This window comes from Metarhizium acridum, assembly GCF_019434415.1.
Source record: "Metarhizium acridum strain ARSEF 324 chromosome Unknown scaffold_578, whole genome shotgun sequence".
Lineage (NCBI taxonomy): Eukaryota > Fungi > Ascomycota > Sordariomycetes > Hypocreales > Clavicipitaceae > Metarhizium > Metarhizium acridum.
The window spans coordinates 15,929-35,620 of NW_027094046.1; the positions used below are offsets into that span (position 1 = coordinate 15,929).

Consider the following 19,692-nt stretch of genomic DNA (forward strand, 5'->3'; position numbering starts at 1 on the left):
GGAGGGGGGAAAAGCATACAAAGACGAGACTACATTGGCGTGGAGAAAATACCGGCGGAAAGTGCGGTTCAGATTGCAGGATAATGTTGTACATTAACTATACCAGGCATGAGAAGAGGTGTTCACTGTTGGCGCGGCGTTACTTGGGAATGTAATCAAGACGGGAGGGCTGCGGTCTGGCCACGGTCATAGCCTCTTTATAAGACACTGATTTAAATGCGTAACTTACAAACTACACCATACCAGATGACTGCATACCACCTACTTACCTAGGTCGGTAGGTGATCGTGGGTGGTGGTGGTGGTATTAATGGTGGTGAACTCACTCACGCACACTGGCGGGTGGATTTGACGTAAGACCCATGTCATTCATGTCATCCACCAGGCCCAAGAATTCCGTCCACCCACCATCACCCCACTTGAACACCTTTAGAATCACTTGAGCGCTCGCAATCCGACTCCTCATCGACAAAGAACTTTCCCACGGTTCGCGGCACATGCGCCAAACCACACAGCCAACTCCCTCATTGACCAACAACCGAGTTGCAAATATATTTGCGATCCTCACAACCTGCCCGATCCCAACCCCTCAGCCCTGAACGACGAAGCTACCGCACACGCGCGAAGGCAGCTTCGTCAGCTCTTCACAACAGTCCTTCCTTCCGCCGTCCTCCCAAAACCGCCAAACTGGCTGGGCAGCAGAACTCCGGCCGGGCTGCCGACCATAAGCCCACGTCCTCTGCGTCTCCCAACTCACCGCCCAAGAGTCCCTCTTCGCAACACCGGCCCATCATGCAAGCCATGCCGGATACCCGCCAGCAGAGCTTCGACGAGATTTATGGCCCGCCCGAGAATTTCCTGGAGATAGAGGTACAATCTTGGCCATCTGGGCGCTCCCTCCTACATTCATCACGGTCAGAATGGGCGGTTACTAACCCCTGCCCTTTCCCTGCATCTAGGTTCGCAATCCCAGAACCCACGGCATCGGCCGGTCCATGTACACAGACTACGAGATCCTCTGCCGCACCAATATCCCCGCCTTCAAGCTGCGCCAGAGCAGCGTGCGCCGCCGATACTCGGACTTCGAATACTTCCGCGACATATTGGAGCGGGAGAGTGCGCGCGTGACCATCCCTCCTTTGCCTGGAAAAGTGTTCACCAATAGATTTAGCGATGATGTGATTGAGGGGCGGCGCGCGGGGCTGGAGAAGTTTTTGAAGATTGTCGTGGGACATCCGTTGCTGCAGACTGGTAGTAAGGTTCTGGCTGCGTTTGTGCAAGGTATGCGTCTTGTCCATGTGTTGGGGAGTTTTGGAACATGAGCTGACCGGAGCGAAATAGATCCCAACTGGGACCGAAACGCATGGTGACGAATGTAGATGGATATTACGAGAAACGGAGGGGGTTAGCATACTTTGTAGCGTCATGGAGGTTTGTTTTTTGCGTGTGAAGAGGGAGGCGGTGATGGTCGCATAGGTATGGCCTTTGCTTCGTTCAAAAAGAAGATTGGAATTTCGCCCGTGAACTTTATATTGATTCGGTGCTTTGGTGGACATGGCCTTTATTGCTTTCTAGTCATTCCCGGTTCAATTCTTCCTTTGCAGCACGGCGTTTTCGTTGTGTCGATTGGCTACAGGTACCCGTGTGTTCGGTGCGGCATAGCTTGCGCTGTGTATTTCAAATTTATCCCGATATTATCGTCAATTAATCATTTACAGGGGGAAATCGGCTGTATATTGGTACTCGCTGCTATTTCCAGTCATCGGAACCAGACCCAGGGGGGGAGTTATCCCGCCCCACGGACGACAAAGCCCATTGAAAGCATGCATGTCACTCATCCTATTACTTATCTTATGACTTAACTTATACCTCCGCAATGAGGATAAACCAGCTGTGTTCATTTTTTAGCTAGCTCCCAATCGGCTAGTGTGTCTGACGCATCGCGATGCGTTCATGGTGTCTTTTGTGGTTAGTTACGGTTCCCTGGCCTAGATACGGCCAAAATACAGTGTTACTAGATGCCCTCCATCTAGCCCGTTTTTTTGATTTTTTTTAAATGAGTTAATAAAATATAATGAAATTAATTATAAAGGTAAAACTTATTAAATTAAAAACTTAAGCGTAAAGCTATTTTCTTATAGTAGTTATAATTAAATCGTCTATCCGTTTTCCTCTAGGTTATAAGCATAAATGCCGCCACATATTAGTGTATTTACGTGTGGCAAGTGCACTACATATTTAGTGTGGATGGTGGGATAAAAAGCTTGGTTTAGACAAAAATTCAATGATATCCATCTATCAGTACGCTGGACACCCGTCTTTGGACGCTTTGATATGCTAGCTATGCCGTGTACATGTTTGAAAACATTCAGCCTCGCACATTTCCAGCCTTTGCCTAGTCACAGCGCCGGCTGGAAACACATATAGGAAGAGAATACCATAAGCTTCACGCTGGGTTCTTGCCTAGCCGGCTCAGATCTCAACCGTCTTGTCCCCGTCGAACCCCACGGCCGGTTCGACACTGTATCCTCGCTGATTTGTCAAAATGCGAATCGGCGGCACGACTCCGAGCGCATCTGGCCTCCTGTCTGCGAAAAAGTCGCAGTTGTAGTGCGTATGGCCAAACGCCCACAAGACCACGCCTCTGTTCAAATAACACTCCTCCTGGGACAAGTCCGTCGAGAACCCGCACTTATACGACTCGTCCTCAAACAGCGGATCAACCGCCCTCTCGTCCCTCGATGGGCTCCAGTGAGTAAAGATTGCAATCTTGAACCCAGAATCGTGGCCCGACTCTTCCGCCACCGAGGCCACCATCTCATTGAGCCACTCCAGGTCGCTCACATGCGCCCTATGATGGTCACTGGTGTTCCAGTACTTGATTCTCGAAGGTTGATTCAAGCCCTCCCTCGGATGACCATCGCTCCTATACTGGACGCTGGAGAATAAACTGCAACCCAGGATGAATGTACTTGTTTTCGGAATCTGGAACGCTCTCTTGTTCAACAAGACGAATTCGCCAAAGAGGGTGCCGTCTTGTCTGGTTTGCTGTTCAAATTCCTCGAGGATCTCAGTAACCTTCCCCCAGCTTGAGCCGTATACTTCTTCGCCTCCGGGAACAAAGAAGACAATGCGGAACTTGCAGAGTTGCTCGCGCAGAAACCCGAGGCATTTGTTCCGTTGCAGGTCGACGTTGCCAATGTCGCCTAGTAATGCGAGATATTTTGTCCTTGGCTCAATTTTGAAACGGTCGTAGTCCTCGTGTTCTTCCAAGTGAAGATCGGAAATGATTTGGATCGTTGCCATTGCGTAGTGTCTTGCGGGCGCGGCATGAAGTCGTGATGCGGAGGCCTTGTCGTGAAGTTGCGGCAGGGGTGATGGCTTTCAATGCCCGCTTTGAGGCGAGAAATATGGCACGGCTATGTTAAAAGATGATAGGAATGCGTGAAATATGGCTCTGGGATGGGATATTGATTTGTTTGCGCGGCTCAAACGTTTCGCCCGTGCAGAATGAAGAAGGAGCAGAATCTGCGTCTCTACGACAATGATGGCATTTCTAACCGGAGCGGCGCCTTGGAGTTTCCATACTAGGAAAGAGCGGCATGGACGTATTTGGATGCTTTCTGCCAAAATCACTCACTGCGGCTAATAAAGGTCCTTGGCTCTGGATAAATGATCCTACCCAGGAACCAAGATCAATGGTCGAACCGGAAGTTAAGCCTCTTCGTTGTCCTGATCCTTTGCCGTGGCGAGATACTCCAGCTTCTGCTCCCTCGCTCATGGCACCCCATTTGGCATCCCGCGCCCCTCCTTGTCACTGCAGTCAGCGTATCTCAAACAAAGACCAGGAAACCTGTGCGGATTCGTTTGCTTTTCATTGAACCAGCCGCTCCTCCCCCAAAACCAATTCGCCGTCTGGCACGGCCTGCTTGGCATCAAACCCTGCGACGAGATGCAGATGCCCACGACCAACGTCATCAGGCTATGGGCGTACATTAGACCGCGTACCCGCGCAAGACGATTGTGCCCAGATTGACATCTGGGACATTAGTATTTCAGGCAACTCGTCTCCATGGAGACTGTGGCAAGTACATACTCTTGGTGTTCTGTGCAGATCAGGCAGAAATTCATCAGTCAGAGCTTGTTGGATACTGGCTATTTTTATTAGTTTGAAATTCTGATGCGCAAGAGGACGTCCCGGTTGCTCACTTGTGTCGCAACGGTATCTTTGGCTGAAGAGCTCCCCCGTTTGAAGAATGATTTCTTCTCCGTCCACGGCGCGACATTGCTGCTGAAAGACGCAGTCCAAGTGCTGGGCGTTGCCTTGACGGCTCCAAATCTACTGGCTACGGTAGAAATTTTGAATACCGGAGGCGTGAACACGGGCAAGGGAACGGGGGCAGTCTAGAGAATCAAGCGATGGGCGCTGTTTTCCAACTCGGCGTCTACGTACGTCCGGGGTCATACGTCTCAAAGTATCGTTTCCAAATACGCATAATTGTTTATACTTTATTTTATCATGCTTGCGCTCCATTTCCGAGTTTTCGCTAATCCGGCGCCTGGGACATCAACTCTGCATCTCGCGATGGCAGCGTCTATATCATATGCAATGCTGCTGATTGGGTGTGCTTCAACATTGCGTCCTGCCGCGACATTCCGAGCCGACATGACGACATTACATCCTCACGGAACATCGACGCCATATACAAGGGAGACCGCCACGTGAAGAACCGGGGTTCAAAGAGTGACAATCTGTGGCAGGGTAGGTTTGCGCACCAAGAAGTATTACACTAATCTACTATAGTAGCCCATCAGATAAAGCGACTTCCATGCCCGCAGTTGAACATTCATCATCGGGAATGGCATCATACCGATCTGCCGAAACGGTGCCGTTGGCATCCCGTGGTATGGGGTCATGATGCAATATCCGGATTTTCAGATAAACGTCATATATTGATGATAAGAGCCAATTCCACTAGCGTTCGTTTCCAACTCGAGAGCGGAGGGCATATAGTGTTGGCGCATGGGCTGCATCTTATTACCATTGGACATGCCTGGTGAGCAAATACACTCGACCAGGGTATTATGGTAAAAAGAAACTTTGAAGAACCGAGCAGGGCGTGTTTTATTGGCAATTAATAACCTTCTATCATATTTGAAACCATTCTTCTGCTTGACGTCGAGCCCACAACTGCCGTCGCATACGTTTGGGGAGGTGGTGTTGAGGAGATGGCGTGATTGCTAGCAAATGTCGCATAATGGGGGCTTCATCACGAACTGCTGTTGTAGCGCGGCGAAGATGCGATACAACTGGGGAAATTTGAGGGGAATGTTATGCAGGTCATTTTTGTAGTTGTATGCGTGATATGTCCTAGCTCATGTTTGTTGAAAGCAGAGTATGTTGTTTGCACTCATCGAGTGGGAAATATATAAAGGACACCGCAGGTCGGCCAAGTACTCGACGATCCGAACAACAATTTTGCGCATTTCCAGCTGTCACTTTAAGAAAATCATCCCTGAGAAATCAACCCACAAGATGGCTCCGGCAACCATTGAGCCAGCGGTCCAGCTGCCCGTCCAAACCAAATCAATCTCCTCGGCAAAGCCCATTCGCTCCAAGGGCAACCTAGACAGCTTCGAGTCCTTTGACGTCACACCCATCATTGGCCGCGAGTTCCCAAAGGCTAACCTGGTCGAATGGCTCAATGCCCCGAACTCAGACGAACTCCTTCGGGACCTCGCCGTGACCAGTACGTCCCCAAGACGCCACATGGCACACCCACGATGTCTTGTTGCTAACACCGGCCCTGGCTCAAAGTCTCGGAGCGGGGAGTCGTCTTCTTCCGGGCGCAAGATAACCTCACCAATGATCTGCAGAAGGAATTGATCCTCAGGCTCGGCAAGCTGACTGGACGACCGGAGACGTCCGGCCTGCACATTCACCCCATTCTCAATTCTGAGCGTGAGCTCGGTGGCAGCGACCCCGAGATTAGCACCATCAGCTCCGTCCAGCATAAACAGTACTACAAGACAACTGGGGCCGAGGAGCTGAGCCCAAAGAAGCAAACGACGGCCCAGTGGCACAGCGACATTGCGTTTGAGCCAGTTCCTGCCGACTACACCTCGTTGCGTCTCGTGCAGCTTCCCAAGACCGGCGGTGGTAAGATGACAAGCCCTCCCTTCCATTGCGGTCCAAATACAAAAGCTGACGTGCCGAATTGGGGCCGGGGTTAGACACGCTCTGGGCGTCTGGATACGAAATCTACGACAAGATCAGCGAGCCCTACCAAAAGTTCCTCGAGACCCTCACTGTGACCTTTGAGCAGCCCGGCTTCGGTGCCATTGCCGAGAGTCAAGGCTTCCAGATTTACGACAAGCCCCGCGGCGCCCCGGAGAACGTCGGCCGCGTGCTCAAGGCCATTCACCCCGTTGTGCGGACCAACCCGGTGACGGGGTGGAAGAGCATTTTCCCAGTCGGCGGACACGTGTCGCACATCAATGGCGTGACCGACGAGGAGAGCCAGCACCTGCTCAAGTGGTTCCTGGACCTGGTGTACCATAACCACGACTTGCAGGTCCGGTTCAAGTGGCAGAACCCGAATGATATCGGTACGTGTATTGCCTGATATAGACCATGACCAAGGGCTCACTAACAATTTCCCAGCCATCTGGGATAACCGCAGCGTGTTCCACACCGCCACGTTCGACTACGACGGTCAAGGGGAGCGGTTTGGCAACCGGGCCGTGGGACTCGGCGAGAGGCCATACTTGGATCCGCAGAGCACTTCCAGACGAGCTGGTTTGCAAAAGTAGAGCCTGCATGCACAGGATAGATTACTAGGGAAAGCGCACCGGCTTAAACTGGTGGCCTACGTGGACTGAGAACGGCACGTTGGCAATTAACTGGGGCTGGCTGTAGCTTTCCGTTTTGCCTCTTTAGCATGAGATATATATATATATATATATATATATGAGGCTGTCCCCAAGCGCTCAACTGGTTAACGATGAAATACCTTCAATAAATAGTTGATGAGAAAAAATGGCTTATGCTATTCACGTGTAGCATCGTGAACCTGGTGAGATGCGCACATAGTCGGCACTCCCTAGTTCTCTTTGCCCACCGGACCCTAGGTCAACATTACGTCGGCATTAGGGTCTTGTTTAGTCACGAATGCAGATGAAAATGCCCAGGACAAGGATAAATTGAGTCTAGTGTTGGTAAACACTAGAAAGTATTTAACCAGATCAAATGCCTGGCTATCGCGCTCCATACTTTAATATATCACAGTACCTATATACTTGCAGCTGGGTGAATATATTCTGTCACAACTGTACTTCCTGCTGCGTTTTCCTATTGTAGAAACTCCGAGACGCAGCTCTCGTTGGAAATGCCCACGTGGTTGGATGCGGAGCTCCGCCCCCGCCCGGCGTAGATGCGGCGAGAGTTGCCGCGTTTGGTGATATAAAAAAAATGGAGCCGTCGTCGTTGCTTCTCTATGTTGCAACTTTATGTATTGTCCCGTTATGTGGGATGAAAAGTATAAGTTACACCGGTATATATTATAGGCGGTATAAGCCTTAATATACACTTTACCTATTAATCTAGCTAAAGTAACTGTAATTAATTATAGAAATTAAACACCCCTTTTTAATGTAATTATAAAGGCTTATTTATTAAAATCTAATATATATATTTTATTACTCTTATTAAAATCTTATAAGAAAAAGAGTAATAATTAATAACTATTAACGTAGTATTCTTTATTAGTGTTATTCTTTTAAGTAATAGTCTTTTTCTTTTCTTTCTTTTACCTTAAGTTAATAAACTTAATTTACTTCTTTAACTTTAACTATAATAGCGCTTTTATCTTTAAATTTACTAGGTTTTTCTTCTTAAAAGTTTAATTAACCTTTATTATATCTTCTTATATAAGCTCTTATATCTTATAATATTAAATTTAAATATACTTAATTTATTTATAAAATTTAATATTATTAAAGATTATTATAGCGCTATTATTATTAGTAAATAATTATAATAATATTTACTCTTTATATATCTCCTCTATTAAGCCTTTTAAATATATAGCTTTTAATTTTATATTAAAGAGCTTAATATACTTAAATTTAATACTTAACGTAGCTATTATACTTTATTTCTTACTCTTTTAATTAATAATAGCGCTAATTAATAAAAAGATATAATAGTTTATAAATCTTAAGTTACTTTTATCTTATATTTACTTAATATTAAAGTAGCTTATAATTTATTAATTATTATTACTATTAAATTATAATAATAAAATAAGTATATATTTAATATAATAAAATACTTACTTTATTATAAATAAGTGTTTTATTAATAGTTTTATTATAAACCTATTAAGCTTTACTATTAAGTAAATTAAATCAATATAAGTATTAATTATTACGAATATTAGTGTTTTAAGAATATATTAAAAGAGTTACTTATTATTCTTATTATATTTCTTACTCTCTTTATAAGGTTTTAATACTTTAAAAACGTTTATAAGCGTATATTAAAGCTTTATATTATTTATCTTTAATTACTTAAGTAATCTTTTTAAGTATAATTATTATAATAATAAGAGAGTTCTCTTCTTATAATCTCTTATTATAATTATACCTAAAGAAAACGTTATTATACTTAAGTTAATTATCTTAAACTTATTTAATAACTTACTCTTTACTTTTATAATAGCTTTCTTATTTTAGTTAAAGAATAATAGGTTATTCATGTAAACGTTAATAATAATATTATTCTTAATAAATATAGCCTTATTATATTTAAATTATTTAAACTTATAAGAGATTAGTTTAATAAAGAGTATCTTAAATTATACTTTAAAAGCTTATTTTAAGCTATATAATATCTTCTTTAACTATTAAATCTTATTAGATTTCTTAAAGTTATTTAAAAGTTTAACGTAAATTATTTTATTTACGTAATTATATAAAAAAGCTATCTTTACGTTTATTTATTTAATCTCTTAATTTAAAAGTATAATTAAAACGAATAATAAGCGATAAGTCTTTTATTAAACTATTAAGGTAAAGGTCTTATTATAATTAATATTATACTCTTATTTAAAGCTTTAAATTATATATTAGGCCTTATAGCGTTTAATCTTATTAATTAAACCTAGCTTAACTTTAAATACTTACTTATTAATTAATACGTGTATATTATTTATCTTATTTACCTTATTATAGGTTTTATTTTCTTTTAAGGTATTAACTTTATTTATAATAATTATCTTTTATTTTAATTAATTAATTAATTATAAGGCCTTTACGTAAGTCTTAGGCTTTTTATTCTCTATTACTTTATTTAACGTTATAAGATATATTATTAAAAGAGGTATAATATTCTTTAATATTAAGAGAAGTCCTTAAAGTTTATTTATAAAGATAAACTCTTATAATAAAGTTTTTAAGTAAAGCGTTTAACTTAATACTTTTCGTTTTTATATTAATAGGTTAATTATATAATATATTATTAGGTTTTTTAGAGGCTTATTAGTCGGTTTATTAGCGTAAATAGCTAGCTAAATTCTCTTTTAAACTTCTTATCCTTAATAATTAAGCTAATTTCTCTTTTAAGTTCTCTTCTTAAATTAATTAATTAATAAAAGCTTTTATAATTAACTTTACCTTAAAATTAATTAAGAAGTATTATTATAGCTATTTAATTAAGAGAATCTCTTTTATATAGAGTAATATAAGTAAGTTTATACTTTATTAAGAGAATTTAAATTTAACCTTTAAGTTAATTTACGTTTACTTATTAAAGATAATCTTCTTAGCTTATTTAATTAATTTAATAATTAAATTTTATAGTTAATAAATATTATTAGCTTTATATTCTATAAGAAAGCATAAATACATTTAATTATTAAGCTTCTTTAAAAACTTAGCCTTTAATATTAGCTTATACGCTTTATAGCTTAACTATTAAAGGTATAATATATATAATTTAATATTAGTTTAAGCTTTATAAGGTATTATACCGCCTATTATATTATATAGTAATCTTTTATAAGTATAAATAACCGCTTATAGTATTTTCCCTTAAAGCTTCTTAGGTAATTTATTATTATAAAATATAACTTTAACTTAATTTTATATTATTTAATAAGCTTATTTTATAGGGTTTTAATTTAATTAATATAATAAGGTTTACTTAAATATAATTCTCTTATACTTAAAGAAGTTTAAAAGAATTATATTCTTAAATTTACTATTATTATTTAACCTATATTATTAGATTATTTTATACGTTTATACTTTTATTATTATTACGTTTACTTAAATATATATAATAGCTTATAACTTCTCTTATAATAGGTAAACTTATAGCTTTTTAATAAGGTTATTAATTATTAGCAGGTAATAGGCTTTCTCTATTAGAGTTAATAGGCTAATAAAACCCTTAAGATTAGCTATTTATCTTTAACTTTAATTAAGTACTTTATAAGTTACGCTTTAAGCGTTCTTAGCCAGAGCTCTTACAAATATAGTAAATACAAGTGTATTGTGTATTGTATTTTGTATTGTATTGTATTTTCGTGTATTGTATTTAAATACATTACATTACATAACTAAAATACCTATAAATGTATTATAAGTAAAAAAAACCCCTGTTTTCTTAAACTAAAGATTATAAGGCTAATTATAAGGGTTATAAGGGAAAATTTTATATCATTAAAAAGAGCTAAACTAGCTCCATAAAATGCTACACTTTTTATTACTATAAGCTATTATCTTAAAAAGTTATAAGCAATTGAAAGTTCGCCCCGCTTTACTTACTTTTTATTTTAAGACATAACTTTAAAGCTTAATATCTCGCTTAATATCCACATTTTAAGCTTAGATTTTAAAGATCTAAAATCACGTGATTTTTAGCTTTATTTTAATATATAATATGCTTATATAAGCATTTATTTATAATATTAGATATTTTATAGCCTTATAATACATTTATAGGTATTCGTATCCTGTAATGTATTGTAATATATTACAATACAATACAATACAATACAGTATAGTAAAAACTACAAAAAATACAATACATTTAGAGGTCTGTTCTTAGCCTTATCTTTTCTTATAATATAAGCTTTATAAGGCTTTATACTCTTATTTATTACTTAAATACTTAAATTTATTACTAACTTAATGTAATTTACGTAATTAAAGTAGCTTATTTTAAGGTATAACACTTAAAAAGAGATAAATTATAAGGTGTTATTTATAAAAAAGGCTATTAGGTTATTAATAACTTTAAGGGTATTCTAATACTTTATAGCTTATATATATAAGTAATTTAAGTAATTAAACCGTTTATACGTTATACCTTAAATAATAAAATATTCCCTATTATATATTACACGCTCTTTATAATAGTTTTATATATACTTAAAGCGCGGCTTTTTAATAAACGCTTTTAAAGCTAATAAATTTACTAGTAACGTTAAAATATATAGTACTTATTAGAGCTTAATAAGCTTAGTATTATTAACCCTTTAAGTTATTAGGGGAATTATACTACTATTAAGTACCTAAGCATTATTACTTACTTTATTTATAGGGATTAGTTTATTAAATACCTTATAGTTATTAAATATATATTAATTACGATAAACGTAATACTTTATAGCGTTATTAAATATTTAATTAAGCCTTCTTACATTTACTTTATAACCTTTAATTATTATATTAGTAACCTTATTCTCGTTAATTATTACCAGAGCATTAACTATAGTGTAGTTTTATAGTTTTGTAGTTTTTGTAGTTTCGAATATAAAAATTTATATTAAATCTAATAGAATACTTATAAGATTATAAGTTTTACGGATTAATAGTATAAATTTTTTACTATAAGCTAACATGAAAAAATGGGTCCTTATAAGCTCTTATAAGCCTAGAACTGTAAAAACTACAAAATGTAGTTTTTATAGTATAGTGTAGTGTAGTGTGTTTTTAGAAAATTACATAATCTAGTTTTTAAGCTTATAATAAGCTAAAAGGACCCACTTTTTTATGTGAGCTAATTGGTTATAATATTAGTTAATTTATGTATTTATTATTATAATTCAAGTATTTTATTAGATTTATTATTAATTATTTAAGCTTTTTTAAAAATTGAAAATGTAGTTTTCTTATTAATGCTCTGATTATTACTATAAAGAAGTTACCTAGGTCTTATAGCTACACTAAAAATGCTTTTATATCTTAGGGTATATTTAGAGCTCTTACGAATATAGTAAATACAAGTGTATTATGTATTGTATTTTATATTGTATTGTATTTTCGTGTATTGTATTTAAATACATTACATTACATTACTAAAATACCTATAAATGTATTTTAAGTAAAAAAGACCCTTGTTTTTTTAACTTAGAATTATAAGGCTAATTATAAGGGTTATAAGGGAAAATTTTATATTATTAAAAAGAGCTAAATTAGCTCTTTAAAATGCCCCACTTCTTATTACTAGAAGTTATTATCTCAAAAAGTTATAAGTAATTGAAAATTCGCCCCGCTTTACTTACTTTTTATTTTAAGACATAACTTTAAAGCTTAATATCTCGCTTAATATCCACATTTTAAGGTTAATCTTTAAAGATTTAAAATCACGTGATTTTTAGCTTTATTTTAATATATAATATGCTTATGTAAGCATTTATTTCTATTATTAGATATTTTATAGCCTTATAATACATTTATAGGTATTCTTATCTTGTAATGTATTATAATATATTATAATACAATATAATATAATACAGTATAGGAAAAACTACAAAAAATACAATACATTTAGAGGTCTAGGTATATTAGCGTTTACGTTATATACTATTAAGCGTTTATTCGCGGTGTCCTTACTAATACGCTATTTATTCTAGATTATACACTTACTATCGTTATAATTACCTAAGGTATTTAGCTATTTATATATATTTAAACCTTTTAAAAGAGCTCTTGATAGTTATTAGGCTTTAAGCTCTTTATCGCTTTTATAAGGGCTAGTTTAACTCTATTATATCCCTTTTATACTTACTATTAGTACTATTATTAATATAATAGGTAAAGGGATTAATAAGGCCTTTACCGCTTTAATTAACGAGCTTTTTTTTTATCTTTAAGCGTTAATACTTATCTTAGGTAAGGTCTATTAGCGAGTTTAAGGTAATATTTATACCGTTATTAATATTAATTACCTAGTATTATTAATAGACTTATAAACGGAAAATATTAAAGGTATCTCTTAGGTTAATAAGAAACTATAACTAATAAAGCTTCTTAGGTATTATTTAATTTAATTATATACGTTTAAGTTTATATAGCCTTTTCTTAAATATTTAAGTGAATTCTTATACGTTATTATATTTTTATAGGGTATTAATAATAAGTCTAATAATAACTTTATTAAGAATATTAGCTTTACGTTATTAATTAAGTTTTTATAGTATTAAGTAAGCCTTATATACGTTTATTTTAACTTTAATCTTTTCTATTATATAGGTAAAGTATAATCTATAAATACCTATAAGTAGGTTATAATTACGTTATTCTTAAAATATAAGTTATTATACGTGCTTATTTTAGATTTTATTTAAATAAAGCTTTATTAAAGAAGTAAATTATAAGAGTTCTTAAAGAATAAGCGTAATAAATTTAATTATAATAATATTCTTTAATACTTTATTTTACTTAACTTAATTAATAAAATTCTTAAGCTTAAATATAATTAAGTAATTATTATTATTATTAATAACTTTAATTATTAAGCTTTATACGTTAAAGTTATTAATATTAACTTTAAGTTCTTTATTTAATATTAATTTAAAAAGTATAATATTATTATATTATTAAAGAGCTATTATACGTGATATATTATTAAAGTATTAACTTAATAGTCTTAATATATATTAGTGTTTTAAGGGAATAAAAGCTAATAATAGCTTAAAGGCTTAAAGGTTATTAAATTATTTAATATAATTAGGTTTTTAGTTTATTTAAGTATTTAAAAGATATTAAATGTTTTAAGTAATTATATATACTTATAAGGTATAAGTCTTACTTTTAACCTCTTTTAAATTAAAAGGGAAAATACCTTAATATATTACTTAAAGCTTATTTTTAAAGATAAAATACCTATTAATAAAGGTATCTTATTAGTTTTATATATAAGTTATAAGTAAAAATTTTAATCTAAAATTAATGCTTATTAAGAGAATATCTTTAAAGGCTTAAATATATTAATTTACCCTTAACTTTTACTTAAAAGGTATTATTAAGTGAGAATTTCTCGCGCTTAAAATATTACTTCTTTTAGTTATATTAAAAGACGTTTACTAGTATTAGTAATTACTTGTATTAATACTCCCTTTACGTATAATTTACTTAAGTTTAAAGTTAATATTAATTATTAGAATATTAATAGGCTTATTATACTTTTTATTTAAGATAAATAATAAGTTACTTACCTATTAATTTAAATTCTTAAAGTTATATTAAGTCTTTATAATAGTAATAATAGTATTAATAATAATAGATTTAACGTTATTTTAATTTAAGATTTAAGGTTATCTTACCTTAAACTTACCTTTACTTATAATAAATAATAGTGGATTTAATAGAGTAATATTTATTATATAATAAATGTAGTTAATATAAAAGAAGAAGAATTATATTTAAAGAAGAAGGTTTAGTCTTTAAGGTATTTATTAAGAGAGCTTTTTTTATAAACTTAAAAGGAGTTTTAAGTAGTAATAAAGGCTTTAAAGCTACTAGGCTTATAACCTATTATAACTTTATATATTATCCTATTATATAGGATAAAAAGTATAAGTTATACCGGTACATATTATAGGCGGTACGAGCCTTAATGTACACCCCACCTACTAATCCAGCCGAAGTGACTGTAATTGGTTGTGGAAATCGAACACTCTATTCCCAGAGAGTGGGGACCAGGGGATGCCCAGAGCCCTACTTAATGCTTGGAGTTCGCTCTGGAGCAAAGAGAATTTCTTGGTTTCATGAATGATGATTATTCCCAGTGTTGATCGTGTCTTTGCGTGACAGTTTCCTCAGGCCAAGTTGAACCCACCATCCCCGGCAGAATCAGCCGCCAAGTTGATCTACTCGGCCGAGTACTAGGACGCACCCATCGAGATGGGCAGTACATCACCCTCTCTCGGGCCATTTTCAGACCCAAACCAACCGCGGCTCTACTCTACATCCGAATCCCCGTCCCTGGACGTCTTCAAAACCATCTGCTCGCAACGAGCAACGAAAGCGCAGTACCCTCTTGCCGATTCCATCCAGCACAACATCCCCATCTACACCCTCCCGCCATACAGCGCCCTCACATTGGAAGACAAGACACGCCTCCAGGATGAATGGTATAGCGTCCTTCTCCACGGCCCTGGTGTTTTCGTCACCAAAAGCCTCTACCGCGATCATACCCTCCTCAAGGACGTGAATGCCGTCTTTCACAGCATCATCGCCAAAGAGAAGCAGACCATGGCCGGTCGCGGAGACCATTTTGCCGGGGCTGGCAAGAACGACAGAATTTGGAACTCGTTCAGCAAGCATGGGCTTGCGCACCCGCGTTCATTCTTCGAATACTACTCCAATCCGTATCTGGGTCTTATTGCGTCATCGTGGCTGGGACCGGGATACAGAATCACAGCGCAAGTGAACAATGTCAAGCCGGGGGCGGCAGCGCAGGTCGCCCACAGGGACTACCACCTGGGCTTCATGTCTTCAGAGCCGTGTTCCCGGATCCCGCGCGCCATGCAGGTTGCCAGTCAGTGTTTAACGCTGCAGGGTGCTGTTGCGCACGTTGACGTCCCCGTCGAAAGCGGACCGACCCGTTTGCTGCCCTTTAGCCAGACATTTGCAGAGGGATACATGGCATATCGATTGCCCGAATTCAACGACTATTTCTTGCAGAACCATGTTGCCCTGCCGTTAGACGAGGGTGATGGGCTGTTCTTCAATCCAGCTCTGTTTCATGCCGCGGGCACGAACCAGTCCCGGGACATCGATAGGTTGGCCAATTTACTGCAGATTAGCAGTGCGTTTGGAAAGCCAATGGAGTCAATTGATGCGCTACCTCTGATAGAGGCTGTTTGGGACGAATTGCTGAATTTTTTCAAGAGCAAAGGTCCTACACACGCTGTACAAGCCCTTGTTGCAGCGGTTGGGGAAGGGTATGCATTTCCCACCAATCTGGATCACAACCCGCCACAAAATGATAGCATGGCCCCGAAATCAGAGCAGGACGTTATTTGGGAGGCTTTGAAAAAGGGTTGCGACAAGCAAGCAGCCATGAATGCACTGCGTGCGTACAGAACTGCCACGAGAGCTTGAAAGAGCAGTAATGAGGGTATATTCTCGCGAGACGTTGCTACCGGCGACTCGTCAAGTATCTAATATTCCCAGACACTATACAGACTTTGATAGCCGTGTATATTTCTTGCATGGTATAGATGGCCATTGTGGGGAATATGATATCCGACAGTGATGACCTCGGTCTCCCTATGCCCCAAGCATAATAGTTCTCTGTCGACGAATCTCTCAACCCCCAATATATCGCATGAGGGAGTCAAAGATTGATCCACGTCGCTGTATCAGATTTGAATCTAGCACCATGGCCTTGATGAGAACATCCTCAGTCCCTGGCTCTGCGGGAAGCGCTACGGGTCCTTCGTCGACGAAGCCGAGTCCCGAGAAGAGGATGTAACCCCTAGACGCGGTTTGCAGACAGACTGAAGCATGCTTTTGCCTGGCCAGATTGATACCAGAGGCGCAAAGAGCCTTTCCATAACCCTTTCTTTGGTAACCAGGTCCTGTGGCCAACAGATGAAGGAAAATGTAAGGAATATGGTTGGAGAAGTGTCTCCTTCTCCCGTCAACAGTGGCCTGGCAGAGGGCAGCGAGCTTGGCTGGAGCCTTGTCATCGAGCTGACGATTCGGCTGCGAGTTCATGGCCGCAACGGCTTCACATGGACTGGTTAGCATGGTAGTTCAATCAACGTCTTATTCAGGTTGACAAGACGCACCATGGCTTCGCGTATCCTGACCAACACTCCCCGGCCGCCCCTTGTCGCCCTGGCCTTGGCCGAGACCGGCGGAGGTGTCCCACACGGCAACGGAAACGACAATCGGCCCAGAATCTATCTTGGCATCGGTCGCAGAGATTTCGACGACCAAGATGAGCCAGGAATTCCTATTGGCCGGCTCTAGGTAGCTTCGAAGGATTGCCTCGCAGTATTCGATATGGGTAGCGTCAGCTTGTGCCCTGCGCGGGAGGAATGCCTTCCACGGTGCCTCGTTCGCCAGAGCCGACAAGACGATGCGAGCGACGGCGGGTACGTCGTCTAATGTAGCAGGGCGAATCTTCATGTTGGCGAGGAGTGGTGGTGAAATGAAGAATGGACGACGCAAAACGGAGTCCGAGAAGAGGGCACCAAGAAAGGCCGAGCTCTGGGTCTTAAATCACCACCACCGCAATCTATGGCCCTAAATGGCACCGTGCCAATTGTTCTGTGTGCTTGCGCCCTGGAGGCCTTTCACTGTGTCCAAGTGATGAGCATGGCCAGATGCATCAAATTCTCAAGTCGTGTTCCATCAGATGAGGCCAAGCCCTGCAGGGCAAGAAGTCGTGGCTCGTTGGGACTCGTTTTGCCATTCGCGCCCCGCTGTTGGGCGGGGAAGGTGCACCAGGGCCGCTCCTGCCCTGCCATGTCTCTCTCGCGGGACCCCCTATCCGGCCACGACGTCACGGCTGGCAGCATTGAAACCAAATGTCTTTTTTTTAGTTGAGTTTTCGTTGCATGTTGGTATTGTCATGCCTTATACTTATATAATCTCTTTGACGGGGAAGGAGTTTCGAGTTTTGTGGTATCCGTTTTCCAAGACCGGAGAGGATCTTGCCATCATTTCACACCCATTGCGCCTCACCATGTACCCAAATCATCGGCCACACTCGAGAAGAAATGCCAACATCTACGACTCCGTTTCTATTTCCGATTCTGTGCGGGGCCTGAGAGTGGCCACGCAGCATTAACCTTGTTTGCGCCGCGCAGCGTGGCCTCACCGGCAGAGGCCGCTTAACGGGTCCGGATTTGCGCCTGGCTCCCCATGGACCGCGGCCAGCATGAATTAATTGACTCGACATGTGGCATCAAGGAGCAGGAGTGGTCATCAGAAGTGACGCAGGACTTTTTTGTTTGTGCTTAGTCAAGTCTGCATCCTAATCGAGATGTGAGTAAAATTGATATACTGCAATGACCTGGGTATATAAGTTACCAACCGTATCGTTGTGGCCTGCCTGCCCAAGGATATGCCAAGAAAGCAGAGGCATGCCATACACTCCACGCCACTCATGCTCCGCGCTCTCATCGAGAATATGTCTCACATAAATGGCCTGGCAGAGGCCGCTTTTATGTCTGGTTTGCACCCCGTATCTCACGACAGAATGCGAATCTCCCCGCATTTGCCGATGCGGCGAACAAGGTTCCTGTCACTAGCGGTCACTTGAGGTACCTAGCTGCAGTCGACCTCACATCACAATCAAAACCATGGAGGGGCGACGAGTCTTGGCTTGCTCACGATGCAGGCGCACTCCCACATCACACAGTGACGCGGCACAGCTTGGTGCAGCATCGATAACCCGAATAGGCTAAACGACCAACTCGAGACGAAAGCTTACAAAAGGTGGCTGCTCAACCCCGCCCATCGCATTCAACTATAAGAAGGCAACACCCCTCACGGTTCAGCTCGACACATCGCGAAAATGACACAAGACGAAAATCAAAGGTCGCCTCAACCATGCCTCCCAAGCTAGGTCAGATCGTGGAAACGATCCTCTACACCTCGGACGTAGCCAGCCTGGCCAAATGGTACAAGGACATCATGGGCATCGTGCCGTTCCACGAGAACCCCCGGAGTGCGGGGTTCAGCCTACCCAATGACACAATACTGCTGCTGTTCGACCGGAACAGGACGAAAGAAGACAAAATATTTCCCAAGGGCGTCATTCCCAAGCACGGGACCGAGACCGGCCTCGGCCAGCACATGGCTTTTGCGTGCGCCTCCCATGACGAGCTCTCTCAGTGGGAGCAGCATTTCAAAGACAAAAATGTCAACATTATCGCAAAGATGAGTTGGGACTTGGGCGGGAAGTCGGTCTATGTCAAGGATTGGGAGGGACACGTAATCGAGGTCATGACCAGGGGTGTTTGGCCCGTGTATTAATGAATCACCATCATGTGCTCTTGGTTACTGTGCTTGAGGAAAATTTTCTCCTCTCTCTTGAGAATGGTTTGTATCTATGATGGCGTTTTTACTTTTCCTTATGAATCCTGTATCAAATTGGTCACTTTCCCCCATCATTGTCGAATGCGTGGCCCAAAAGGAGCCATGCTTGCCCAAGCTGTAAAAGATGAAGAAAAGGATATCGTAGTCAAATTACCCGCGATCAAGGGCACTGTAACGGGCTTGCTTTTCCTTAACACATCTTGAGCCACCTAGCCCTACATGTTACTGCTGTCATTTACCAGACCGATAGATCATCTAGAATTACACACTATCATATGCAATGCATAGTGTTAGCTAATCACACTAGTGATCACCCGGATTTAGTTCTAGGCCGTCCGACAAC

General features: G+C 39.4%; 6 protein-coding genes across 6 annotated transcripts; 4 read left to right on the top strand and 2 right to left on the bottom strand.

The window, feature by feature from the left end:
- Window positions 1-791: 791 nt before the first annotated feature.
- Window positions 792-1,321, top strand: SNX3_1 (Sorting nexin-3; the record flags this gene model as incomplete). Its single annotated transcript, XM_066122420.1, has 2 exons — window positions 792-869; window positions 959-1,321. The coding sequence occupies 2 exons, from the start codon at window positions 792-794 to the stop codon at window positions 1,319-1,321; spliced, it is 441 nt and encodes a 146-aa protein (XP_065972430.1).
- Window positions 1,322-2,161: 840 nt separating this feature from the next.
- On the bottom strand, window positions 2,162-3,305 carry J3458_021147 (uncharacterized protein; the record flags this gene model as incomplete). The annotated part of the gene is made up of 1 exon (XM_007816762.2): window positions 2,162-3,305. One exon carries the CDS (start codon window positions 3,303-3,305, stop codon window positions 2,472-2,474), a length of 834 nt encoding a protein of 277 aa, XP_007814953.2. The 3' UTR covers window positions 2,162-2,471.
- Window positions 3,306-5,535: 2,230 nt separating this feature from the next.
- J3458_021148 (uncharacterized protein) lies at window positions 5,536-6,812 on the top strand (the record flags this gene model as incomplete). Its single annotated transcript, XM_007816763.1, has 4 exons — window positions 5,536-5,749; window positions 5,818-6,159; window positions 6,234-6,608; window positions 6,664-6,812. The coding sequence occupies 4 exons, from the start codon at window positions 5,536-5,538 to the stop codon at window positions 6,810-6,812; spliced, it is 1,080 nt and encodes a 359-aa protein (XP_007814954.1).
- Window positions 6,813-15,194: 8,382 nt separating this feature from the next.
- J3458_021149 (uncharacterized protein) lies at window positions 15,195-16,397 on the top strand (the record flags this gene model as incomplete). Its single annotated transcript, XM_007816843.2, has 1 exon — window positions 15,195-16,397. The coding sequence occupies one exon, from the start codon at window positions 15,195-15,197 to the stop codon at window positions 16,395-16,397; it is 1,203 nt and encodes a 400-aa protein (XP_007815034.2).
- A 207-nt stretch (window positions 16,398-16,604) lies between these two features.
- J3458_021150 (uncharacterized protein) lies at window positions 16,605-17,432 on the bottom strand (the record flags this gene model as incomplete). The annotated part of the gene is made up of 2 exons (XM_007816842.2): window positions 16,605-17,026; window positions 17,090-17,432. 2 exons carry the CDS (start codon window positions 17,430-17,432, stop codon window positions 16,605-16,607), a joined length of 765 nt encoding a protein of 254 aa, XP_007815033.2.
- A 1,428-nt stretch (window positions 17,433-18,860) lies between these two features.
- Window positions 18,861-19,286, top strand: J3458_021151 (uncharacterized protein; the record flags this gene model as incomplete). The annotated part of the gene is made up of 1 exon (XM_007816841.1): window positions 18,861-19,286. One exon carries the CDS (start codon window positions 18,861-18,863, stop codon window positions 19,284-19,286), a length of 426 nt encoding a protein of 141 aa, XP_007815032.1.
- Between the last annotated feature and the right edge of the window lie 406 nt (window positions 19,287-19,692).